The sequence below is a fragment of the Festucalex cinctus genome, chromosome 15 (assembly GCF_051991245.1).
Source record: "Festucalex cinctus isolate MCC-2025b chromosome 15, RoL_Fcin_1.0, whole genome shotgun sequence".
In the NCBI taxonomy this organism is placed as follows: domain Eukaryota; kingdom Metazoa; phylum Chordata; class Actinopteri; order Syngnathiformes; family Syngnathidae; genus Festucalex; species Festucalex cinctus.
In genome coordinates, this window is record NC_135425.1 from 6,442,697 (window position 1) to 6,470,677 (window position 27,981).

Here is a 27,981-nt window from a genome sequence, read left to right on the forward strand (position 1 = left end):
AATAAATAAAAATATATATATGTTTGGATAAGTCTGATGCCAGTGAACATTTTGAGTGGTGGAAACTAAAAGAATATTCATAAATGACTTAGTTATTACACTTAGAATGAGTTTACATTTTTTGTACAAAATACCGTATGTGGGGTATTTTTTTTTTATGCCTCAAGGGCTAGGTGGCGCTGCATATATAACTGAATGTTGTCATAGAGATAACTTCAGGCCTTGACGATAAACATACATGTCAAGTTTGGGATTTTTTGGAGCATGTACCGGGGAGTTATCAAGCATATCCTTTTTCATTGCGAAACACAAATTTTGATGCCCCGCCCTCATCATATAGTATTTTGAAAAGTCAAAAATTTTCCCCCTGTCGTTGGCTCAGGTCTTGACATGGTCCAGGCCAAGTCTTAACTCAGTCGGATGAAACGTGTAGGAGAAGTGGGCAAAAGTCTGCCCCCTGTGAATGTGCAAAAATCGTCAAAAATGGGACATTCAAAAATTCGTAGCTCACTTCCTGTTCATTTTAGCATATGGGTACAAGAGACTTTTTTGTAGGTCTTGGGCTCCCTCATACACCTAAAAATATTCGTCGTTCTTGCTTAAACGTACAACTGGGGCTGTTTCGTTAAAGATTTCTAGGGGGCGCTATTGAGTCATTTTTGTAAAAATAGCACAATCGCCGATAAAAAATTGCTCATTTTGCCAGGCCAGCTGTGTGTGCCAAGTTTCGTGTGTTTCTGTGCCAGTTTAGGCCCTCAAAATTGGCGTTGTTTTCTTGGCGAACAGCGCTTAGCCACGCCCACAGCGACTCGCGAAAACTCACAAACTTCGTGTTGTGACAGCATGAAGGCCGACACCCTCATCTGAGCAAATATGAGGTAGGTCCAGTTAACATGGTTGGAGAAAAACATTGAAGAAAAATCGTAAGAAAAAAAATTGCCAGTAGGTGGCGCTATCAGTAAGATGAAATATAAGTTTGTAGATGTCTTTAGGGCTGGACTCTCATCAATTGTGTACAATTTTGAGAAGATAGCATCATCTCGGTCAAGTTAATGCAGCTTTTGTTGTCACGAGAAATCTTCAGACTTTGCGGCACCGTAGCGGCCACGCCCTTTGGCGAAAAGTTACAATATTCGGTGTGGGGCATGATCAACATCTTAAGGCTTTTCTGACCAATTTTCAACTGGATCCCTTCAACGAGCTCAGCACAGTAGCTAAAAACGTAAAGTATGACAATTATTGTTACCACTAGGTGGCGCTACATGGATAACTGAATTTTATCATATAGATGTTTTCAGGCCGTGACTATTAAGTTGCCTGATAAGTTTGAGATTTTTTGGAGCTTGAACATGGGAGTTATTAAGCATTTGCTCTTTCTGGACAAATGAAATTTTAAAGGCAATATTTGATGCCCCGCCCCCGTCATATAGTATTTCGAAAAGGCAAGATTTTTTCCCCAGTTGTTCTCTCAGGTCTTGAGATGATAAATGCCAAGTTTGAAGTCAATTGGATGAAAAATGTTTGCAAAGGGGGAAAAAGCATGACCACAGTGAATGTGCCAAAATAGGCCAAAATTGGACATTAAAAAATTCATAGCTCACTTCCTGTACATTTTAGCTACATGGTCCCAATAGACTTTTTTGTGCGTCTCGGGGTGCTACACGTGCCTGCCAATTTTCGTTGCTCTAGCTCAAACATGCCGGGCTTGGTTTTTATTTTTCTATGCTAGGGGGCGCAATAGAGTCGCGTTGTTATGACGACTTCATAATATCAAATTTTTCGCCGGGCCTGAGGAGTGTGCAAAGTTCGGTGAGTTTTCGTGAATGTTTAGGTACCCAAAATCGCGATCGTTTGCGGAGAATAAAGAAGAAGAAGAAGAAGAAGAAGAAGAAGAAGAAGAAGAAGAAGAAGAATTTTTACAAAAACAATAGGGACCTCGCAGCGGTCGCTGCTCGGGCCCTAACTAGAGCTGCGAGCAGCTATAAAGGGCCCTCGCAGCCCGGGCCACGTTGGGGTCCTTGCACATTGGGGTACTGGCACATTGGAAGCAGAATTTCTTTGAAAATGGCATGATAAACATGTAGATTTTTTTTTTTTTTGCCAGGTGTGATGAGTGTGTCAAGCTCAATGGGTTTTGGTGATTGTTAAGATCTGAAAAAATCAGCGTCTTTTTTTTAATTTTTAGGCAATAAGTTGCCCTGATTGGTATTTTTCGTAAAAGTATATATACACACATCATCGCTCGTACTCATTGCACAATGTTGCTTTTATTGTCCATAGAGGCGATCAAAAAAAAAAAAAAAAACTAAATAAAAAAATATGTATGTTTGGATCGGTCTGATACCAGTGAACATATTGAGTGGTGGAAAGTAAAAGAATATTCATAAATGACTTAGTTATCACACTTACAATGAGTTTACAATTTTTGCAAAAATACCGTAAGTGAGGCTTTTTTTTTTTTTTTTATGCCTCAAGGACTAGGTGGCGCTGTATTTATAACTGAATTTTGTCATAGAGATACCTTCAGGCCTTGACTATAAATATACATTTCAAGTATGGGATTTTTTGGAGCATGTACCTGGGAGTTATTCAGCATAGCCTTCATTCACGATATTACTTTTAATGTCCATAGAGGCTATCAAAAATACATAAAACGAAATAACAAAAATATGTGTGTTTGGTTAGGTCTGATGCCAGTGAATATTTTGAGTGGTGGAAAGTAAAAGAATATTCCTAAATGACTTAGTTATCACACATAGAATGAGTTTACATTTTTTGTACAAAATACCGTAAGTGGGGTATTTTTTTTTCATGCCTCAAGGGCTAGGTGGCGCTGCATATATAACTGAATGTTGTCATAGAGATACCTTCAGGCCTTGACGATAAACATACATGTCAAGTTTGGGATTTTTTGGAGCATGTATCGGGGAGTTATTAAGCATATCCTTTTTCAGTGCGAAACACAAATTTTGATGCCCCGCCCTCATCATATAGTATTTCCGAAAGTCAAGATTTTTCCGTCTGTTGTTGGCTCAGGTCTTGGCATGGTCCAGGTCAAGTCATAAGTCAGTCGGATAAAACGTGTAGGAGAAGTGGGCAAAAGTATGCCCCCTGAAAATGTGCAAAAATCGTCAAAAATGGGACATTCAAAAATTCGTATCTCACTTCCTGTTCATTTTAGCATATGGGTCCAAGAGACTTTTTTGTAGGTCTTTGGCTCCCTCATACACCTACAAATTTTCGTAGATCTTGCTTAAACGTACAATCGGGGCTGCTTCATTAAAAATTTCTAGGGGGCGCTATTGAGTCATTTTTGTAAAAATAGGACAATACATGATAAAATATTGCTCATTTTGCCAGGCCAGATGTGTGTGCCAAGTTTCATGAGTTTCTGCGCATGTTTAGACCATCACTAGGTGGTGCTATATGTATAACTGAATTTTATCATGAATGTGTCAAAAATGGGACATTCAAAAATTCGTAGCTCACTTCCTGTTCATTTTAGCATATGGGTCCAAGAGACTTTTTTGTAGGTCTTGGGCTCCCTCATACACCTAAAAATATTCGTCGTTCTTGCTTAAACGTACAACCGGGGCTGCTTCGTTAAAAACTTCTAGGGGGCGCTATTGAGTCATTTTTGTAAAAATAGCACAATCAACAATAAAATATTGCTAATTTTACCAGGCCAGATGTGTGTGCCAAGTTTCATGAGTTTCTGTGCATGTTTAGACCCTCAAAACTGGCGTTATTTTCTTGGCGAACAGCGCTTAGCCACACCCACAGCAATTCGCGAAAACTCACAAACTTCGTGTTGTGACATCATGAAGGCCGAAACCCTCATCTGAGCAAATATGAGGTAGGTCCAGTTAACGTGTTTGGAGAAAAACGTAGAAGAAAATTCGTAATAAAAAAAATTGCCACTAGGTGGCGCTATCAGTTAGATGAAATATAAGTCAGTAGATGTCTTTCGGGCTGGACTCTCATCAAATGTGTGAAATTTTGAGAAGATAGGATCATCTCGGTCAAGTTAATGCAGCTTTTATTTTCACGAAAAATCTTCAGACTTTGCTTCACCGTAGCGGCCACGCCCTTTGGCGAAAAGTTACAATATTCGGTGTGGGGCATGATCAACATCTTAAGGCTTTTCTGACCAATTTTCAACTGGATCCCTTCAACGAGCTCAGCACAGTAGCTAAAAACGTAAAGTATGACATTTATTGTTACCACTAGGTTGCGCTATATGTATAACTGAATTTTATCATATAGATGTTTTCAGGCCGTGACTATTACGTTGTCTGAGAAGTTTGAGATTTTTCGGAGCTTGAACATGGGAGTTATTAAGCATTTGCTCTTTCTGGACAAATGAAATTTTCAAGGAAATATTTGATGCCCCGCCCCCATCATATAGTATTTCAAAAAGTCAAGGTTTTTTGCCCAGTTGTTGTCTCAGGTCTTGAGATGATAAATGCCAATTTTGAAGTCAACTGGATGAAAAATGTTTGCAAAGGGGGAAAAAGCATGACCACAGTGAATGTGCCAAAATAGGCCAAAATTGGACATTAAAAAATTCATAGCTCATTTCCTGTACATTTTAGCTACATGGTCCCAATAGACTTTTTTGTGCGTCTCGGGGTGCTACACGTGCCTGCCAATTTTCGTTGCTCTAGCTCAAACGTGCCGGGCTTGGTTATTATTTTTCTACGCTAGGGGGCGCTATAGAGTCGCGTTGTTATGACGCCTTCATAATATAAAATTTTTCGCCGGGCCCGAAGAGTGCGCAAAGTTCGGTGAGTTTTCGTGAATGTTTAGGTACCCAAAATCGCGATCGTTTGCGGAGAATAAAGAAGAAGAAGAAGAAGAAGAAGAAGAAGAAGAATTTTTACAAAAACAATAGGGACCTCGCAGCGGTCGCTGCTCGGGCCCTAATAATAATAATAATTTTTACAAAAACAATAGGGACCTCGCAGCGGTCGCTGCTCGGGCCCTAATAATAATAATAATAATAATAATAATAATAATAATAATTTTTACAAAAACAATAGGGACCTCGCAGCGGTCGCTGCTCGGGCCCTAATAATAATAATAATAATAATAATAATAATAATAATAATAATAATAATAATAATAATATTTACAAAAACAATAGGGACCTCGCAGCGGTCGCTGCTCGGGCCCTAATAATAATAATAATAATAATAATTTTACAAAAACAATAGGGACCTCGCAGCGGTCGCTGCTCGGGCCCTAATAATAATAATAATAATAATTTTTACAAAAACAATAGGGACCTCGCAGCGGTCGCTGCTCGGGCCCTAATAAGCGAATTCACACCTCAACAGAGGAGACAATTGTACCAATATGACCAAAAATGGGATCCATATCGTACAGCACTTAACTTAGAATTTGTCAGCAACTGTATGATGCCATTCTGTGACCCATTTAGCCTACACATAAATCCATACATCAAGTGCCTCATTAAACCCTCAAATGAGTTAATTCTGGCTGTACAGAACATCTCACTAGCACTACTCCACCTGGACTTATTTAAAAGAATCCTTACTTTTTTAAACCTTGCCCACAAAGGAGCAGTATACAAAGGTGTACAAAATGTTTTAAAAAGGTTTACCTTAACAAGGTCAGAACACCAATAAAACTTTCTACACAACATATTAGCTTGTGCGTACAACATGCGACGCTGCCTGTACATGTCATCATCATCGCACAACAGATCTGTAATGATGTGTCCAAGATACTTAACTTTACTACACACAGTTAACACATGTCCAGACAGGGAGAAAGATGGGAATCTAAGGTCCTTATCCCCCTTTGCCCTGCAAATCAGCACCACACTCTTCTTTGCATTATATTTAATATCAAATTTTAAATTATCAAATATTTAGCAGTTGTTGAAAACCTGCACTACTCGGTGACATAATAGCAAGGTCATCTGTATACATAAGATGGTTGACCACAGTGTTGCCAAACATGCAGCCAGTATTACACTGCCCGAGTTGCTCTGACATATCATCCATATACACATTAAACAAAACTGGAGAAAGAATCCCTCCTTGGCGAACTCCGTTCCCAACACCAAACTGAGCAGAGGTCGCTCTCCCCCACTTAACCTGCATACTCTGATTGGCGTACCAGAATGCCAGAATCCTAATTATAGTTTTAGGTACTCCTCTTTTATGCAATTTACAAAACAATTTATAATGATTAACCCTAGCAAAAGCCCGAGAGGCATCAATAAAACCAACTAAAACAGAGGAGTTTGCCCTTCTGTATGTATCAATCATTTCTTTCAGAGAATAAATACATAAACTGTACTATGTTTGGACTTAAAACCAAATTGGTTGTTAGTACTAACAAGATATGGATTTAATCTGTCCAATAATATTTTCTCCCGTACTTTAGAGAGTACACTGGCCAGAGCAATCGGTCTGTAATTATCCAGACTTGACACTTTACCTGCCTTATCTTTAATAACAGGAACCAGGGTAACCGCTAACATATTATTTGGTAAAATACCGTGGGACAAACAGCTCGTAAAACATATAGCTAAAAGAGCTGCAACCTTCGGGCCTGCATTTTTAAGGTGCTCAGCAGAGATGTGATCTGAACCACAGCATTTATTGTCAGCTAGCTGTGAGATAGCTAGCAAAACTATGTCGTAATTAGCAATATTACCTACTTTATATATCTCACTATCAACACAGTTAAATAGATCAGAATAATGTTGCCTCCACAGCTCAGCGATATTCTCAGCTCCGGAGACACCTTCTATGGAATTTGGTAGAGGTGTGCACCCTATTGGAGGCTTTCACCTCTTTCCAGAAGCCAATTAAATCACTATTCAAAAGCTTTTCAGCCATAGTCTGCTCTCATTACCTGCTCATGTTTACTAATAAAACGGACAGCGTATTTAAAAATAGAATTAGTTAACTTTTTATATTCAAGTACGGGCCCCTCTGGAGGTCTGCCTGAGAGGACCCATGCCTTATGGGCCTCCTTAGCTGCAGAATGATGGGTGGCCACATGTCTATTCCATCCTGGTTTAATCATTTGTCTTTTACACTGGTGGCTGATACAAGGTATACTGGCTTCAATCAGAGCTCCCACTATACCATCATACATAGTACACAGGTCCTCACGATGTGTACTTAGACTACAGTTCACATCCATACAGAGAATGGAGTCCTTAGGTAAACACACATCACTCAACAGGCTATCTGCCCTCCCATAATACAATAACAAATCCTCAGTTGTGAGTTTAGACCAGTCTAGTTTCGGGTTATGGGCTGTACTCACTTCCTGAGACAACTCTGGAAGATTCTCACACTCAATAGACATAAGAAGAGGTACATGGTCATACATAGATGTTTCATATTCAATCTTCATAGAACTAATGCTAGCATGAGCATCAGCAGTACTAATACAGTGATCAAGCCAAGATGTTGAGTGCCAGGCCTCAATGATATAGGTAAAGCTATCAGCAGGTAAAAACTCTTGACTAGACAAAATTAAGTTGTTATCCTCACAGAACTGAGTCATATGTTTGGAAAACACAGAATTATTATCTAAAATATTAGCATTCATGTCTCCCAAAACAAAAATGCTTGATGACAGATTGTCACAAACAAAGGAATTGATAAATGCAAGCCTGTTCAGATATTCATCATCATTGAGTCTAGACTCATAAGGTGTATATACATTCAAAATAGCAAACTCTCTATTATTTGTCTTAACCTGAATGCCAATGCACCAGTCTACTTCAAGTCTGATCACAGTAATCATTGGATCAAGCCTTTTATGCCACAAGATGGCCACACCCCCAGGAATCCTCCCTCTGATGATGCATTGAGACAAGTCAGTAGTAGATTCCCCGGCGCCATAGAAGTTTTCATTAACAGAGTTCAATCCCCCCAAGTCCTGTTTGGAGAGAAACGTCTCCTGTAAGCAAACAATGTCACATCTTTGCAGCAGGTTATCAACCACTAGTCGTCGGGTTCTGTCTCCCTCGCTGTTACCCAGGCGCAGACCGCGACAATTATAGGACATATAGGCCGTGGGGTGAACCCCAAAAAAGTGCCTAGAAAATGAGTTTCGCTCCACTGTCTGGGCACTACTTGTTCAATGCATTTTTTGATAGATAATACCCTTCTGAACTTTGGGTTAAAAGTTCACCCAATGTTTTCCTGCCCCAATTTTGTCACAAGCCAGAAATGCATATATAGGTAAATAAAAAACGAAAATCTTGTGCTGCAGTTTTTGGTTGTAAAACGTCTTAGATTAAATTTGGCAACAGAAAATCATTCCCAGATGTTATAAATACATGTACCTAACATCAGAAACAAGTATTGGTGGTTTGGTGCAATCATGTGAATTTAGATAATTAAATATATTAAATTTGTGCCAAAAAAACGCTTCAACTAGAAGTGAAACCAGCACACGGATGTTACATTTAGCTATGTTTATGTTTCATATATGAAAACAATTCACAACCTATTACGTAATGAAAGGTACACAAGAAGCAGCATACATCGGCCAAAAATACTACAATGCACCACAAACCTGGAACAAGGCAAAATGGACTAGATGGAAATAGATGCATTCAGAGCCCAGATTATTATAACATATAGAATATTTATTAAAGTATCAGATTGTGTCATCACAGCATGTCATTTATACCCCCCACCCCCTACCCAAAAAATAGTAATAAAAAAATAATAATAATAAAAAAATCAAATGTGCATTCACAATAAAACCTTTGGAACTTCATTGGAACAGCTCTCTTTTTTTTTTTTTGGCAGACCAATTTAACAAAGGTCTGTGTTGTGGAAAAACGGAATAGAGACATTTTTATTTTTGCTTGAAAAGTGTTAAAATGGAGAGTTAACATCTTGATGATGAAACAAACAAAATGGCAGATTTTACATAGATTTTACAGCCCTGCATTTTAAAGTGTCCTCGTATGCCCTGTGATTTTCCAACCTGATGTTGTACCAGCTATGTGTTAGTGTCACTTTCTTGGCTTACGTCAGTAGACTCAGTAGTTGATGTATCTGATGAGTGAGGTACCCTGTCTAAAAGTTTGTCAGTTGTTGATAATGTCTCTACAAAAACCATTTCAGAGTTGTTGCTGGAAAGGGGTGTGAAAAACCAGCTGGGGGAAATCACACCTCAATCTTCGTTTCAGTATATCCTGCCTGAAATAGAAAATTGAAGGGAAAGATGAGCACAAGATACACATATTCACATCAGACTAGGGCTGCTCTATTACGGAAAAAAATAATCATCACAATTATTTTGGTAATAATTGAAATCAAGATTATTCTAAACAATTATATTTTGTTCAAATCAAGAAAATATTTAAACATTTGAAAATAAGACAATTACAATCATATGAAACTATAATTATGCAAGTTGCTTTTGGATCCAACAAAATTTATAATATATTATTATTATTATTATTATTATGACGTTAGCAAAAATTTGAAGTTGGGGTGCAGTGTGTGTGTGCAGTAAGCTAGTTTTGACATGGGTGTGTGGTAAAATAACTCGTGTGGGCGTGCCACAACTCAAAATTAGTATTATTAGTGTTGCAGCTATCGAATATTTTGGTATTTGGATATCCTACTGAAAATTCTAGTGAATAATTGTATATTTGGATAGAAATACAAATATACCGATAGGCCTATATACTTTCTTGGTCAAAGAACAATTATAAATACAGAAGACAAAAAAACACATTTGCATGTAATAATTAACAACCAACTGGTTTTCATTTTTAGAGAATCAATTTTATTTATTTATTTATTTTTAACTTAAATTGAGCTTGTCAGCAAACTATTTTTCTCTGAAACAGTGAGATTTTAGACAAATCTCTCCCCATAGATTTCATAAATGTGTTTCAATGATTTATATGTTACCTGTAGTCTGAAGCATCAAGATCCCCGTGTTTATTAACACTGTTCACAAACCCCTTAGCTTGTCCATTCTCATCACATCTTTGTCAACTATAATCCTTTGACGGATTACTTGTTCACAAAAATAATTTGTAGCTCTCAGCATTGGGTTGTCTAAAACACACACACACTCACTTAATATGTGCAGAGTCATGCTTTCTAATTAATGCTGTCTCGAAATGTAAACAGAATACAAGTGACATATTGCTGACCAATGCTTTACTTTTGAAATGTGTAATTTTAGCAAAGTGACAATGAAATAGTGCAATGTAACAACTCACATTTGTTTGTCCCTGGTTGCTGTTTCTGTTGCTGTTGCCTTTAAGAACCTTGTGTAATCTCTGAAACAAAATTGCACCTCCATTGTGACACAGTCTTTTGTCTTGAATATGCAGAAGAATGGAACAGTCTTGCTTCATCTCAGCGGCCTGCAGCAACCAACCCGCCTTTAGACAAAAAAGAATTACATTATAAGTGTTATTGTCACATCACCTCTTTACAGTATATGCACATCACAGATTTAAGTAAAGTAAAGTGTTTGTTGAGGTTGATGAGAGAGAGTTTGGGGAAAAGGGAGTGTGTAGCTGTGACTATATTATGACTCTGATGGGCACAGGTAACTCGAGTTTGGTAACAACTGTTGGATTCACTCGATAAATCATTCAGCAGCTCGCCTTTTTAATAAACTATAGCCTTAAAACTTAACCTAGCAAAAAATTATTTTCAGCCCTATACTAAATATCGGTCACATTAATAACAGAAATGGGCACGCGTGTGTGTAGCACATACCTGCTGACAATGTTTCTGCTTTGGCGAGATGATCCCTCTTCCGTGTGCCTTCCAATCCCAGACGAGTATACTTTGAAATGTATTTTTACAAATGATGCAGATGGCTGGAAGAACGGGGCCAGCTGAAGCGATGGGCAAACCTGAACGGGAACGAAGTTTTTTCACTACTTTCTTTCTAACTTTTTTTCTCCTTTCGCTCTCCGACGTTGTGGTCGCCATTTTTGTTTTGCGGTTGCTATGGTGAGGAGAAAGCAGCAGCTACCTGATTGGCTCATGTGACCTAAATCACACCACTACCGACCTAATGGCACTACGCCCACACCAGAGATCACTGCGCCTCATCGCAAAATAGTGCCGGGGTTTTACCACCGAAAACACAAAATTGGCGGGTTTTCACAGGGTGAACTCCACGGATTCTTACTTACTACTGATAAATCTATTTTATGAAGTAAAGATTATTTAGTGCCCCTGGTAGTGGAGCGAAACTGAACGAAAACGTGTGTGACCTGACGGCCTAATATCCACATGCAAGACTAAATGACAGCATCTGCAGCTCCATGACGCACAGGGCCCTCCACATCACCATTACGCACAGAGCGCTCCGGATCCCCATTACGCACGAGGTTCTCAAGATCTTGAGTCCCCACGGGACCACCTACAGCAGAGGCTCTGGGCCCACGAGCCTCGTAGAATCGACGGACGTAAATCCCAGCCGGCCAGATTTGAGGACTGTACATATCATCCACCTCCTTACATTCTGCCGTGACATGAAACGAGCCAAATCTACTGCCGGCCGAGTCAAGCTTCCGACAGGTCACAGATGTGTTGGCCATCTTCTCAGCAAGATAGTTACGCAGAGTGACAGCATCCAGGAGCGGGGAGAATTTAGTAGCAAACACACTCACCCGCTTGGTAGTAATCACTGGAATCTTTGTCTCTGTGTCTGCGCCAATAATCCCCATATTCCTTTGCATTCGTTTCCCCCGAGCTGGTGCTGGTTCATTACGGGGGGTGGCGCAACTGTGCTGAAGACCTTTTATGCCCTTTGCGCACCACGGTACTCCACGGCGGCGATCTTGGCGTCCGAGGCTGTGAGCTTGCTGCAGCCGCTGTAGCAGTAGAAGCTGCCGCAGTAGAAGCTGCCGGCGCCACTTCAGGTGCCACTTCAGGGTGAACAAGATCAGCGGGCGTTTGCACCTTTTCCCCCAAGGAAGCGTCTATAGCACCCGAATCCAAGGCTGTGGCTGATTTACGGGCCTCCTCGATAACAGCCAGCCGATGGGTCATAGCTGTAGTGACTGCTGACATGTCCTCATTCACAGTCACCTGTGCTTCAATGGTCCTCCTTAGTCCAGCAACTTCGCTGCTTAGGTGCTCCATTCTACTGAGCAGCGCAGAAGCGTCCATATTGCCAAATCCAACAGGAGGAAGCTTGTCCAAATAATGCGAGACAAATGTGGGAATGTTTTCTCCAAGTTCATTAAACAGACTCAGGCAAGCCTTAACATTTTTAGCATCTTTATCCCGCCCGATATGTTTAATATTACGCTGCGTTGTCGTCGGGCAGGTTTCAAACAGGAAGCCCTTAGATTTTTCAATCCAGGCAGAAGAAAAGTTGTTTGTCGCCAACAAAACAACTTCATCATGACTAAGAATCCTCATTTTCATTGAAATAAAGTGCAACAGTTCATCCACCACAATTGTCGTCCCGCACAGAGTTTTAAAAACTGCCGGCTCAGAAAGAGGGCAGGCAGCGCCTTCTGATGCACGCCCATGCGCCATCTTCTGGTCCATCATCATGTACTCTGTGTACATGATGTGTGATTGAGCTTCACTGATTCTCCTCTGATGCACCTCATCTTTTCATTCACGTTCTCTAAACACCACCACACTGGATTTCAAATGAAACGGACAAGATGCGCTTTAGTTGCAGACGTTCCACCGTTATTTTGAGGGGGATTTACCTGCCTAAGAGTTTTACAAGACTTAAGTGGTTCTATGCTAACATCGAATATCATCGCGTTAAACCAAGATCCCGTTTGAAACAAAACACACAACTCAGTCACGAACATAACGATTTCCAGCCAGTTGTAATTCCGACGTTCGTTTTATGTAACAAATCTTGCTCTGTAGAGCACTTTTGCGAGTCAACACAAACACTGCTGTTAGCTCGATACAGTTCAACAGCAAGTAAATAGACTCACCAGTACTTGGATGTTTCATTTTGTCAATCATTCTGTCCTGCTATTGGTTCAGAACATTCAAGGGCCAATAGGATATCTTAGATCGGCATGCAGTGAGCATGTCACATATAAGTGAATGTCGTGCACCAGCAAGACACAAGATGCTGCAACCAAAATCCTATATTAGCGTTGGAATTAATGATATCGGCATGTTACTTGTGAGTACTCACCGATACCGATACCACTGTATTAATGCAGTATCGGCACCTCTGCCGATACCAGTATCGGTATCGGAACAACAGTAATATATATATATATATATATATATATATATATATATATATCCATCCATCCATTTTCTTGACCGCTTATTCCTCACAAGGGTCGCGGGATATATATATATATATATATATATATATATATATATATATATATATATATATATATATATTAAGATATATTAAGGGTGTTAAAACATATCGATTCGGCGATATATCGCGATACGACATCGCGCGATTCTCGAATCGATTAAAAAAAAATCGTTTTTTTTTTTTTTTTTTTTAAGAGCTCAGTATTGTTCATTCGGTAGTCTTACCGATTCAACGTCTTATCATCATTGCCTTTTTTTTTTTTTTTTTTTTGTGTGTGTGAATCGATTTTTAAACTTCCATTTTTAATGGAAAAATATTCAACAAAACGTCTGACTTCGGGTTAGGATTCACACCTTGAGCATGGAAGAATGTTATATGAACGGAACATTAAGCCATAATATTTTATTTTAATGCTGTTCAAACATGAAACAGATTACAACCTCTATAAGACTGAAATTTCAGATAAATAAATAATACATTTTCATATAAATCTTACACTCTACAAGCTTACTGATTAGTATTTTCTAAATTTGAATGAAAAAAAATCGCAACAATCGACTTATAAATTCGTATCGGGATTAATCGGTATCGAATCAAATCGTGACCTGTGAATCGTGATACGAATCGAATCGTCAGGTACTAGGCAATTCACACGCCTAATATATATATATATATATATATATATATATACATATATACTTAAAACACTGTGTATCGGGCGACGTAAATCATCACAAGAACATGTGAAACACCTGACATTGTACTATTTGCACAAAATGGTCACTTATAGAAGTTATAGCCTAAAGTCAATGTTTCATCAAGGATTTTTTTTCAGCAGCAGGGGTCGGCCAACTTTGGGTTGTGAAAATTAGGTAGATTTATTTTCACGTCGTGCCCCGTAGTGGCAGGGGCCAAAAGACATTAATTCCTCATTGGGGGCATCGGTGTCTGCAGGGTTCTACACTAACTTTTTCAGTTGATCGCACATCATAGCATTTTTTGGTGAGGTGCAGCATCAGCTTATTTACTGATATATAGTTGTCGCAGTTTGCACTCCGTAGGTTCATATGACGTAAAGATTGACAGGGCCGCCAGATATATTTGCAAAATATTTTACTGATCAATGATACCACGCTTGAGGGACAGTTTTGGGCGGTTCTGACACTTTCTGTATTTAATGTTGAATTGATTTACAACTGTTCTGAATATCTTTTATGTTAAATCATTCAATAAATGTACTTTATTTTACTTAATTGTTCTTTCGTCAAACTAAAATGCATTTGACAGATATTGAAACATCCAAATGCCTCATGTTTCATATTTTGGTTATGTCACATATTCAGGTCAGTGTCAGATTTATTCCTGTATTTATATGCAGTGCAACTGCACAAATGAAATGAACATCCACAAACACACTCGTGTGAGGCACACAACGCCACAGTTCATTTCGCGCAAGGTGTAAACATAGCATCAGTGCATCAAGAATGAGATAAGAAGGGGGGGGCTGTTCAATGGCTGAAGTTGGATTACCCTGTTCTGCTTTCTGCTTGTCAAGAAGAGCTATTGTAAATATGTAGCTCAGGTATGAGCAACTGGCGGCTCGCAGGCCACGTGACCTGCATACAACACTCTAAATAAACATTTTTGCAGCGGAATTATAAAAATGTTTCCCCTACTACAGTTGTAAGTTGTAATCACATCGTTCACCATTAGGTGGCACACATATCTTTGTTGCGGTTCGCCATCAGGAATATATCATGACAAATAGGAAGTGTTATATGTTATATGTTCAAGAAATTTAAAGGCAGGCTTACTGTACTACGTAGTTTGCTTCGAGATATTGACAGCTGTGGTGTGGCACTGATGATTCATTAAAAGACAAATGCAGGATCTTTTACACTGGGTAAGGAGGCTTTGTAGCATAAGTACTAGGGATGTAACGATGTCCAAACATGGTACGATATTATCACGATATGAAGGTCACGATACGATAATTATCACGATATTGTGGGGAGGTTGGCGATACAACAGAATGTCACAATATTGTAAAAAGAAATTTTTTTAGCTTATACTAAAAAAAAACCACCCAATATTGTGTTTTTGTAAATTACAGCAATGAAAAATATTCTATATATATATATATATATATATATATATATATATATATATATATATATATATATATATATATGCACTCATGCAAGAACACATTGAGTTCCTACACATAATGTCTATGTTCACAATCATGTTCCCCTTCATTTGACCATTATTCTGGATTTGAAGCGTAGAAGGGCCAAAACATGCCTTGTGAAAATTAAACTGCACTAAAGAACTAGCCACCATAGGGTGCTAAAACTGCACAAGTGGAAATTAACCTGACTTTGTTAACAGATGTGCTGCATTTAATATCGTGACATGACGACGACGATATATTGTGGCAGTTTTAATATTGCGGTATCACGATATCGCCATTATCGTTACATCCCTAATAATTACCAAGAAGAGCACACTTGGATCTTTCAGGCATATCCCAATTCCAATGAAGTTGTGTAAAATGTAAATAAAACTAGAATGCAATGCTTCACAAAACGTAATGTATTTACTTGTAAAAAACAAAAAACAAAAAAAAAACCTGCATTCGCACTTCAAAATGTTTGCTTTGTTCTTGTTTACTGCAAAACTGATGTTTATGTACAGCACTTTGTATACAGCAACACCTGTTCTTAAAGCGCTTTATAAATAAAGTTGAGTTAAGCTGAGTTAATGTTTTAATTTGATGCTTGCAACATGTTTCCTAAAAAAGCTGGGACATGGGAAAAAAAAGAAGTTGACGAATGCTCAGAATGTTTGGAACTGCATAGGTTAGTTAATTGGAAACACACGTGTCATGATTGGGTGCATAAGGAGAATTTCCGAAAGGCTTAGTTGTTCAGAAGCAAGCTTCTCCACTTTAGGATTTAGCAAGTGTTCCGAGGCACACAACATTGGGTAACAATGTGCTACTACAATAGACATTGGGAACGCCATCCACTCACCCTGTACATGAAGTTGGAACGCCCCACTGTGCCGCTCTTGCCAATGTGATTCATGAAACACAAGTTTCCCTCCGTGGAGCCATACACCTCACACATTTTTATTTTTCCATAGCGTCTCTCGAACTCCTGCCAGACATCCTGTCGCAGCCCGTTCCCGACTCCCATCCGCACAGAGTGGACCTTGTCAAGATCTGTCTGATGGTGGAAAAGATTACATTACTATAAGAGGAAGTAATTTAATTTTGTTGATGTTATTTCATTTCATTTTAAAATGTCAGACTTCATTTCAAGAGCAAAATATGGTAGCAAGAGCAGAAGAACTTGATCCGGTGCCCAGACTAGCTTTGAAAAACTCACAGTATGTATTTTACTGATAATGTTCTCTCAAGGGGTCTTCTCCGGGTACTCCAGTCTCCTCCCATAATCCAAAGACATGCATGGCAGGTTAATTAGGTGCTCCGAATTGTCCCTAGGTGTGCGTGTGAGTGTGGATGGTTGTTCGTCTCTGTGTGTCCTGCGATCGGCTGGCAACCAATCCAGGGTGTCCCCCGCCTACTGCCCAGAGCTGGCTGAGATAGGCGCCAGCTCCCCCCGCGACCCTTGTGAGGAATAAGCGGTCAAGAAAATGGATGGATGGATGGATGGATGGATGTTCTCTCAAGGATAAATTGAATGTACACTCTTGTGTATATATTTTTTGCACGCCACACAGAGATCAGGACCACACATATCTAGGCATGCAAGGTCAAATGTAAAGTGATGGGGTGCAGTAACTGTGCACCCGGCCCCGATTTTGAAGTGGATTGATTCGATTCGGTTTGATTCACCGGGATTATGATTTGGTTAAGGTTCAAGACGATATAATGCAAAGAAGTTCTTGTTGTAATTTCTACATACTGTACATAGGAATGAACTTGTCAGTACTTTAAATGTGGCATTTCCATCAATGATCGATACAGACTAGATATATGTTTTAAAGTGGAACGATTCGGTGCAGTCACATCTTTTAAATGAAAACTGGTTTCTTATTTAAAAACAACAACAACAACAACAAAGGTCGAAATTTGAATCACGGTTGATTTGAGGACGTTGTACATGCACGGACTAGTCCGTCTGTACGTCGGGCTTCATTCAGAGGCAATGCGTTTCCAATTAAGTTTGTTGTTGATGTTGTATACATTGTTTATATTCAAATTTTCTGCAGTTTTTTTGTAAACTTTTTTGTTCAAATTATCTAAATAGTTAGTTTATCCATCCATCCATCCATCCATCCATCCATCCATCCATCCATCCATTTTCTTGACCACTTATTCCTCACAAGGGTCGCGGGGGGTGCTGGAGCCTATCTCAGCTGGCTTTGGGCAGTAGGCGGGGTACACCCTGGACTGGTTGCCAGCCAATCGCAGGGCACACAGAGACGGACAACCATCCACACTCGCACACACCTAGGGACAATTCGGAGCACCCAATTAACCTGCCATGCATGTCTTTGGAATGTGGGAGAAGACTGGAGTACCCGGAGAAGACCCACGCAGGCACATGGAGAACATGCAAACTCCACCCAGGAAGGCTGGAGCCTGGACTCGAACCCGAGTCCTCAGAACTGGGAGGCGGACGTACTAACCACTACCCACCGTGCCGCCCTAGTTAGTTTATAGTTATTTGTTTAAAAAAATATTTGCTCAAAGTCACATAGTAGAGGTTACGTGTTTCCAGTGGTGCTCCACTCGCCCAGCGTCTTCAGCTAGACCAGTGCTTCTCAAATAATGGGGCGGGTCCCCTCAGGGGGGCGCGTTTGACCTCGGGGAACATGCTTTTTTATTTTTTTATTTTTATTTTTTTTAACTGTCCTAGAATAAAGTGCAATTGCACCTCCACTAAATTAGGGGGCAGTGGCGCTCTCATTATTGGCAGAGTGTGCGCAGCAGGGAGCATTCGCTCGGTGGTGTAGGGGTTTTGTTTGCACTGAGCATGCGCGCTGTGCACACAGCAAAAAAAAAATTTGGGGAAAAAGATGGCTCGCCGTACCTGAAGTTTCCATGAAGTTTCAGATTTGTTGAAAAGAATCAACCTGAAAAAGTGTTCACCAGTCGGGCGATTGCTCACTAAGATGATGTTTGCCTTGGACATTTTCGAAGGATTGTTAGAGAAAAAAAAAAAAAGCAAACATCCTTGGATCAGTTCTTTACAAAACACCAGGCAAAAAACACTTCTGAAAGAGAACATGAACCAAAGAGGGCAAAGTTAAAAAGGTAAATGACCATTTGATCATTGATCATTTTTATTCTTTACTCTATTCTTAACTCTCATTTATTGTGCAATACAGTAATCTAATTGGAACATGTGTTTGCTTCTTCTAATATTTTTTTTTAAAGATGGTGACTTTTTTTTTTCCCAAACGAAATGCGCAAACAGATTGTTATTAATATCTTTACAGAGTGAATGATTTATAAAGAGATAAAGCGGGATAAACAAATCTTGACACACCTTCAGTCTTTGACAGCAATACCCTTTCAAATATTGAAAGATCTCCCTGTAACCACATGTTAAAGATTAACTTTGCTTGTTGGACTCGAGAGGAAATTTTAGATGCTGTCTGTCGGAAGTTTTTTTTTGTAATATGAATAAATATTTAACAGTTTGCTTAACTAGAATATCAATTACAAATTGTCTTATATATTATACATAATATCTCAGATTTGTTAATACTGAGTTCTCGACCTGAAGCATCAGAAAATCCCCAAATGAATTCCCATAGAATGGAATGCAATTTTAATTTGAGACTTATCTAAGACATAAAACTGTATCGTCGGCTAGTTGGGAAATCTTTAACTCACAGTAAAAGATAGATAAACCATGAATATTGCAATTTGGGGAAATGCTCAATGATAAAAGTTCAGCAACTAGAATACAAAACATGAAATAGGACAGCCTTGACCCAGAAAATCTTTTTAGACATTGTGGGATGTAAGATAATGCAGCTAGATATGTCTTTACAAAACATAGCAGAAACATTGATGAATTTGTTTCCAAAACCTAGCGTTTTCAAGGTTTTTGGCGGCCGTGGCTCAGGGTGTAGAGACGGTCTGACACGACGTGAGAATGGAGGACTCAGGCGCAGGTGAACAGTTGGCCTCAATAGGCTGCAGTTTATTGACAAGAAACAGAAAACACCTCTTACAGAGGGACAAAACACTGAACCAAACGAGCTCCAAACTGGAGAGGAGAAAAAGGGCACTCAAGAAAGGGACAACAAAAGGCGCTCCGCTGGGGAGGAAAAAGAGGGGCAAACTCAAGGCGCAAGGCGCAAGGCGCAAGGCAAGGCAAGGCAAGGCAAAAACAAGGACTGTGGTACAAGGGCTGTGAGGACGCTTCCATGCACGGGTTGTGACACTTCGGCAAACTGCAGGTGGTGGATGATGGCTTTTATTGACTTAGTAATTGGTGGCAGGTGGAAGCAATCATGGACGTGGACCAGTAATGAGCTGAGCAGAAGGAAGGGTAAGTGACCTGAGGTGAGAGGGTGGTTAGTAACTTCAAAATAAAACAGGAAGTGACTTGACAAAATAAAAGTGAACACTGGCCCGCCTATGGCGGCGTGACACGGCCGTTCAGTAACCGGAAGGTTGGCTGTTTGAGCCCCACTCTCCCCAAAAATCATGTGTCGTGTGTCCTTGGGCAAGACACTTCCCATGCCACTCACACTGGTGCCTGAAAGGTGCGAATGTTTGGTGGTGGTCGGAGGGGCCGCAGGCGCACACTGGCAGCCGTGCTTACGTCAGCCTGCCCCAGGGCAGCTGTTTCGGCGAGTGCCAGGGGTCATTTGGACTCGGAGGTAAACAAAAAGTGGAATTGTGGGATATATCGGTGCTAACCAGTGACGTAAACGACTACGGTTAACTTTGACGGTGCCGTTAACAAATAGCGTGACTAACCATGTTTTGAACAATGCATATTTAGCGGTCGGTTAGTTAACGACGGGTTAAGAATTTAACCGGTGGTTAGGAGTTAAAAAGTGATTAAAATAACCGAGAATTGAACAAGTCCAGGTAGTTTTTACCCTGCAAGTTCTAATTGTAACATACAGTAACTGCTTAAAGCACTTGAAGCACATTTACTTAGCAAATACAAAGAAAACACAAACCTTCAGAAGTCACTGGCAAATTGCACGAGTCAAGACAGTTCATTATTTTCTCCTGTGTGGTTGAGCCCTCGTGTTGTAGAGGAAAAAAAAAAAAAAATCACCAATGATATGGTAGTAGCCAATTTGTGGCGTCATGCTTTGTACATTGCAGGCATTATTGAAAAATGTTTTTCCCCAAGCGATTGTTTAGGCAGTGACTGGCAACCCTCCTGCGAGGGTTATTTTGCCATGAGTGTCTCTGACTGGTCAATCAGAGGAGCGAGAAAATGCCGTGATCGCTTGTAGACATTACTAGCGAGTATGAATCACACAAATGTGGACTTTTAGGGTGCTGCGCGATAGCATCTGCATGCCGTCTCGTCAAGAGCACATTAGCTTAGCAGCGGGTTAGCATCACAAAGTTACGTCAAATTAGGCGGCAAGTTAGTCACGGTAAAATAACCACCGCGGATTGTTCATCTTGACCAAAAACTGTGTGTCCTATAATAGGCTAGACCAGTCGAGTCTATGGTCTCTCACCTCAAAGGCAGCTGGGATAGGCTCCAGCTGACATGCCACCTTAATGAGGACAAGCAGTCCAAACATGAGCTGTTGGCTCAGTTTCTTCATATGAAACTAGGTAATTTACAATAAATTCCATTTCTATCCAACATGCGAGTGCAAGTGTCTAAGTTCTCAGTGATAGCTTTAATTATTAACATTTAGATTTTGAATACCAGGCCCTTGAACAAAAAGGAGAAAAATATTGTTTCACATAGGGTTGCCAGTCAATTAGTCAGGGTTTATCATACACAGCAATAAGCACTTCCTGTATGAGTATGTCCTTTGATGGGTGTAATTCATGTGCGTAAATCATTGCGTTTCTAATTACTGATATTCAGATGTTCACAAATGAGTACAGTGTCATGGCCAAGCTTTCACCCACTCAACAAAATAACAGAGGGACAGTGGACAAAGAGGACTTTCAGTGTTGCATCAATAAGGAGCTCTGCCATATTACGTGTACGTGCATGTCTATGTGCCCACTGTGGGAGGAGTAAACAAAGGCAACAAAAGACGTTTTTCTTTGGTCCGTTAAGCATAGTGCGACTCAGTGATTGTGGACTGGAAAACTGTCACAAACAATTGTGCATAATCTCTACAAAAGAATGAATTGTTGCAAAATTTAACCCAATATGATATGAAGATCCTTGACCCTTGGAAACTTATTGTGGATCGGCGAGAAGCTAAAATCAGTTTCTTGCTTTGATAATATGTGCACTGGTGTGCTGACACTGAACATGGACTCATGACTTATTTGGGGAGTGACGTCACGCAGCTGACACGTTCGCCCGGCCACGTTTGCGACACGCCACCCCTCCGCTCTGTGATTTATGTGAAAATAATGGAGGGTTGTAAACACTGTCTTTCCACAGAAACGTCCCGCTGTTTACAAAACAAACACAAAATGGCAAAATACAGGCTGGGGAGGTGGGGGTTTAGGATGAAATTACCACAAAAGGTTAACAAAAACACAGATGTGTAGACTGAGAGAAAGTTAAAGTGTGTATATCCTGTATTTAAAAAGTGCATTTTCCTGAGTGAATCCGGCAGACAGCCCCTTTAACAATCCGATCCATGACTTTTGTGACCCGTTGCACCACTAGTTTGAGCACAAAAACTACGTGGTGGTTCACAAAAAAATGAATTGCAGTATGTCCAAGATTAGATCGCTGACGGTGAGGCAACAACTTCAAACGTCGTTCAACGTCTGAAGTTGCTCAAAGAACGGTAAGTAAGCTAATGTCAGTTGTTTACCGTCTAATTATCGTTGCTCGCTGTGTAGTTAATGAGACTGTAAACTCACTGGTACTACATTGCAAACACGGCAATCTGATGCACCACTCTGGGTTCACTCCCTGACTCCTACTTTAATGGTCAACCCGAAATAATATAATCTACGATGTTGTTCAAAAGATTCGAAAGGACTTGAAACTCAAAGTGTAAGACTTGTGACTCGCTTCAGACTTGTCAGTCTTGACTCGGGACTTGTCAGTCTTGACTTGAGACTTGACTCGGGACTTGAGTGCAAAGACTTGAGACTTACTTGTGACTTGCAAAACAATGACTTACTCCCACCTCTGCTATGTGGACCAAAGATTGTAATACAGGAAAAAAAAAAAAAGTGATTTCACACCCATCCATCCATCCATCTTCTTGACCGCTTATTGCTCACAAGGGTCCCGGGGGGTGCTGGCGCCTATCTCAGCTGGCTCTGGGCAGTAGGCGGGGGACACCCTGGACTGGTTGCCAGCCAATCACAGGATTTCACACCCATCATTCTTAATTTATGCCAGCTTTTGTAGATTCATAGAAAGCCTACACTGTTTAGATCAGGGGTGTCAAACTCATATTAGCTCAGGGGCCGCATGGAGTTAAATATATTACCAAGTGGGCCGGACCGGTAAAATAATGGTATATAACTTAAAAACAATTACCGTCAAATTATACGCAGATTTTCGCTATTTGTGGGCCAGTCCTAAATTACGGAGCTAAACTGTAATCATATTGTTCCAAAAAAATAACATGAATACAAATGGCCGCAGCAACACTTTGCCTGTATGTGTTCTGGATGCGTTAAATCTACCTGTTTTGCATATATATTGTTTCCAGAATGCATTGTGTGGCGCAGTTAACTCATTCACTCGCCGCCATTTTCACTGAAGCAACCCCCTTTGCTCCCGGCTGTTTTACTGAATTTTGACTGATTTTTGCAAGGCCCACAGAACATTGTGCTCTATTTTAGAAAAACATGGAACCTACCAAAAGAAAGATTATAGTCTCTTCTTTCATCAGGATAAAAAGTATATTTCTATCTGTTTCCGTTTTGCAGCAATTAGCATTAGAATATAGCTAAGTTTCATCATGATTCACAAATCTATTTAAAACTGTGGGGGAAACAGCTTGTTTGCAAAAGGGCCCTCCCTGGTTGATCGCTTATACTCTGCCGCCACCTGCTGGCTTTTTGTAATAACTACCATTGCTTCAACAGTTCTCTTCAGTTCAGAAGCTGCATCAAAGCCTTCTGTATGCTCTATCATTAAAAACAAACAAACAAAAAAACGTATAAATACGTCCTTGGGACACTGTTAATACATAAAATAGAATGTAATTATCAATTTTTGGGAGCAAATGAGTTAATGACGTTATAAGGATGTTAATCCTTGTCATATCTATTGTGTTACCAGTAAGTAGTTTGTGTAGTATTTAACATGTTTATGTCGGTCTATGATTTAATAAATAAATAAATAAATAATTAATTAAATAAATAAATGCGCTGCTAGGGTCAATTTCAAAATACAAGTAACAAGGCAATTACATCGACATCAATGTATCACTTGGAAGGCTTTTATTTCCAAGTCGGCCTCCGCAGTGCGTTCCGCAGATGTACGACCCGAAGCGTGGCGCTTGAAGCAAAGAGATCACGGCTCAAAGATGAGCCGTTACACCACTCATTTAAACATGTACTCGCGCCGTGCGACTGCATTAATTTGTCACCAGCACAGGCTGTACAGTTGGCCGCATTTGCGGGTGAATTTGTCGCAGTGTCGAGCCCTGTTTGCTTGCAAACCAGAAGTATGTTTGCAGAAACTGGAAGTACTTTTAGTGATAATACTACTATATACTACTCCGAAAAACAGGGGGGAAAAAATTATTCCAAAAAACAGAGCACCAACTTCTGTTTTTCAGAGTAATTTTTTTTGGACTTCTGAACTCCAAATGACTTGTTGCAGACCACTGACCTGTATATATGACTGGATAGCCGATAGCCCATACACGCCAATGGAAGCCGTTGAAGTCACAGGGCGGCCATCTTGTTACTCACACATCGCGAGACAACTATTGTATAAACTGTACGGTATACGTACAGATGAGACATATACAGTTCGTAGGCAGTTAGTATAAGGCCGGAGGCGGGGTGGGGGGTTTGTGCCGGGGTGGTCACTATTTTTTTTAACAAGGAAGAAAAAAAACAAAAAAAACCAGAACAAAACACCCACCCCACCTCCGGCCTTTATACTAACTGCCTACAAGCTGCATATGTCTCACTGTACAGTTTATACAGTAGTCTGCTCGTGAGGTGGGAGTAACAAGATGGCCGCCCTGTGACTTCAACGGCTTGTGTATGGGCTATCCGCAATCCAGTCATGTATACAGGTCAGTGGTCTGAAACAAGTCACTTGGAGTACAGAGGTCCAAAAAAAAATTACTCTGAAAAACAGCAGTTGGTGCTCTGTTTTTTGGAATATTTTTTTCTGTTTTTTGGAATAATTTTTTTCCCCTGTTTTTCAGAGTTATTTTTTTTTCTGTTTTTTGTAAAAATATTCAGTAAAACATAAAAAAAATATTCAGAAAAACTGATTTTGTGTGTGTGTGTGTGTGGCCTCTACATGGCGGAAATTCATTAATCGCGGGCGGCCATGGAATGTATCACCCACGGATAAAACACTGGACCGTACACTACAAAGACAAGATATTTATTGCTCAAACTGAACTTTAATGTTTTTTTTTTAAATTCTCTCATTTTGAATTTGATGTCTGCAACGTGTTCCAAAAAATCGGGCAAAAATGGGGGGCAACAAAGGACGAAGGCTATTGTGTTAAGGATTTGACCACGTGGACACAGGAACACTTCAGAAAACCACTGTCAGTCATCACAGACAGTTGACATCTACAAATACAAGTTAAAACTCTACCATATTAGCCATATTCCAACAACACCTAGAAGCACGGACGACTGCTCTGAACTAGAGCTCATCTGAGATGGACTGATGCAAAGCGAAAAAGTGTGCTGTGGTCTGATGAGTCCACATTTCAAATTGTTTTAGGAAATGGACAATATAGTGTCTTTCAGGCCAAGAAGGAAAAGGACCATGGCCATCAGCGCAAAGATTCAGATTCAGAAACCTGCTCTCAGTTGTTGCTTTGTATTTTTGAACAGAAAGACTCCCATGGCTTGTCTGCATTTGGGTCCTAATTCCGCACCTCGCGTGACAATCAAGCCTCATTTAGCACGTGTCACAACAGCATGGCTTCATAATAAAAGAGTGTGAGCGCTACAATGACCTGCCACTAGTCCAGACATGTCTTCCATTGAAAATGTGTGATGTCAGACAGTGGCCGCATGGCCCAGTCCCAGTTTTTTGTATTTTTGTGTAAATTTTTGTATTTTGTTCTTTTTTGTAAACTGTGTAATTCTAAGAAGACAAATGCAAATGAAAACAGTTGACCTGCAGATATTCAGATGGCTACTGTTGAAAACATTGTTTATGATCGGATATTGAAACAATGTTTAAGGTTGCTCTACCAGATATGCCCCAATTTCGATTTCCTTAAAGTTGCATTGTGGAACTTTTTTACTCATAACTGTCACCTCCGGCCTAAAGTGTAACTGCAGCCTCTGTGTCAAGCTCGTGCAAGGTGCCACTCCAACTCTCCCCCACCAAGAAACTGTGGAGTGTTTATTAGGGCATGCATAATCTAGAAAAATCTTTAACATTAACATTTTAAATTCCACATTAAACCTTAGAAAAAACACTAAATTAATCCAACTGAATTTGTAGGTTAGGAGATAGGAGAGTAGTAGGGATGTAACGATAAGGGCAATATCGTGATATTAAAACTGCCACAATATCATCGTCGTCATGTTCACAATATTTAATAGGACCACATCTGTTAAAAAAAAAAAATCAGGTTGATTTCCATTTGTGCAGTTCTAGCACTCTCTAGTGGCTAGTTCATTAGTGCAATTTAATTTTCATTTGGGATGTTTTGGCCATTCTATGTTGAAAATCTACACTAACTGTCAGATGAAGGGGAACGTAATATGCCTGTGAAGCGAGGCCCAGGCTAACAAAAATATGTTTCCATTGTAATTCTTCTGTTTTTAACTTGAACTATACAGTGTCCAAAATTGAAAATGTTCATATTTGATGCAATATAGTCACTTATGAGTAGATTGTAAATCAGACGCACTGAATGTATGCTAGTCTAAATTATGGGTGGTATTGCGTCTCCCTTTCAAGCCGTTATCACATGTAGCATTTTCTTTTTGACTGAAACTACACACATTCAAACTATGACAGTGGAGAAGAAAGGTACCTATTAAGAGGCATAAACCTTGTGAATACCGTACTAGGGATGTAACGATACCCAAGCATGACGATGCAATAAATATCTATATTTCTTTTTTTTTTTTTTTTTTTTTTTTTTTTGAAGAGCTCAGAATTGTTCATTCGGTAGTCTTACCGATTCAACGTCTTGTCATCATTGCTCTTTTCTTTTTTTTTTTTTTTTTTTTTTTTTGTGTGTGTGTATGTGTGCGTGCGTTTGCGTGCGTTTGCGTGCGTGCGTGCGTTTGCGTGTGTGCGTTTGCGTGCGTTTGCGTGCGTGCGTGTGCGTGCGTGCAAATACGTATAAATTTATACTCATTCATTCACCTAAAACCTTATAAATATCCCATTACCCTTCGCCTTAACCAGGTACTTCAGAATCTTGCCAGAGTCGTGAGATTTAAATGGTCAGGAGACCAGAGAAAAGGTCAGAAAAAAAAAGAAATAAAGAGAAAAGAAAGGTAAATCAAAGTGACATCCAGCACCGACCAAACACTTCCTGCCTTCCCCATGATTACAAAATCAAAGTCTTACGCCAACCCCGGAAGCCTCTAAATTCCAGCAAATTTAGCGAGATCTCAAGAGCCCAGAGGAAAAACTAAAGAGAGGAAGGAGGGAAGGATCGATAAGGCAGAGTGAGATCAATAGAAGCCAGTACATCCAATCCATCAAAGTGAAGTCCAGCACCAACAAGACCCCTCCTGCGTGGTTACAAAACCGGAGTCTTATGCCAACCCCAGAAACCTCATACTTCTAATAAATTAAGATCTCAAGTGACCAGAGGAAAAACTAAAGAGAGGAAGGAGGGAAGGATAGATAAAGCAAAGTGAGAACCACAGACACCAGCACCAACTGATTCAAGGGGCTGTGGGAGGGAGAGGGTACTTCTGTTGAGTTTCAGTAGATGCTGGTGCGACGGATCTGGCATGCATAAGGACCACCACCAAAGAAAGAAGCCGTCAACCGCGGTCCAGCAAAGCGAGCCCCCCCCCCCCCCCCCCCCCGGAATCCCCAGGCCGCGGCAGCACCAAGGCCACCCCCAAGCCACCCGAGCGGACACCGGTCGGCGAGCCGACCCAGACACCCGGAACACCCCCGCCCCAGCCCCGGCCCACACCCCCGAGCCCAAGGCCACAGAACGAGGCCCAGCGGGCCCCCACAGCGCCCCACCGGTCCCCAGCCCCCATCCCCCCACGACCCCCCCGCACCCCACACAAACCCGCCATCCACCACGACCCAGGCCCCACCACCCCCGACCCCCAAACCCCCGAACACACCCCGACCCCCAGCACCCAACCCCCCACCCACCCATACCTCCACCCCCCCCCAAACAAGCCGC

At 40.5% G+C, this 27,981-nt stretch overlaps 1 protein-coding gene and 1 long non-coding RNA gene across 6 annotated transcripts in view; both read right to left on the reverse strand.

Annotated features, from left to right (window-relative positions):
* slc27a6 (solute carrier family 27 member 6) overlaps positions 1-27,981 on the reverse strand; it is a 297,206-nt gene that overhangs the window by 57,726 nt on the left and 211,499 nt on the right. For 2 of the 4 annotated variants that reach the window (XM_077496910.1, XM_077496913.1), the window contains exons 5-6: positions 18,375-18,467; positions 16,347-16,541 (exon numbers count right to left, since the gene is read on the reverse strand). The exons of 1 other annotated variant lie outside the window; for it this stretch is intronic. In XM_077496910.1, coding sequence (XP_077353036.1) covers positions 16,347-16,541; positions 18,375-18,467 — 288 coding nt within the window. The remainder of the gene's footprint in view (positions 1-16,346; positions 16,542-18,374; positions 18,468-27,981) is intronic. One more of the 4 variants, XM_077496911.1, reaches the window with a different exon arrangement.
* Positions 8,627-13,125, reverse strand: LOC144002062 (uncharacterized). 2 transcript variants are annotated; one of them, XR_013278658.1, is made up of 3 exons: positions 10,758-13,125; positions 10,250-10,414; positions 8,627-10,082 (listed from the first exon to the last, which is right to left on the reverse strand). It is a non-coding gene; the product is annotated as an uncharacterized LOC144002062 (long non-coding RNA). The 2 variants fall into 2 exon arrangements; XR_013278657.1 differs by having other exon boundaries at positions 8,627-9,209; positions 10,758-13,091.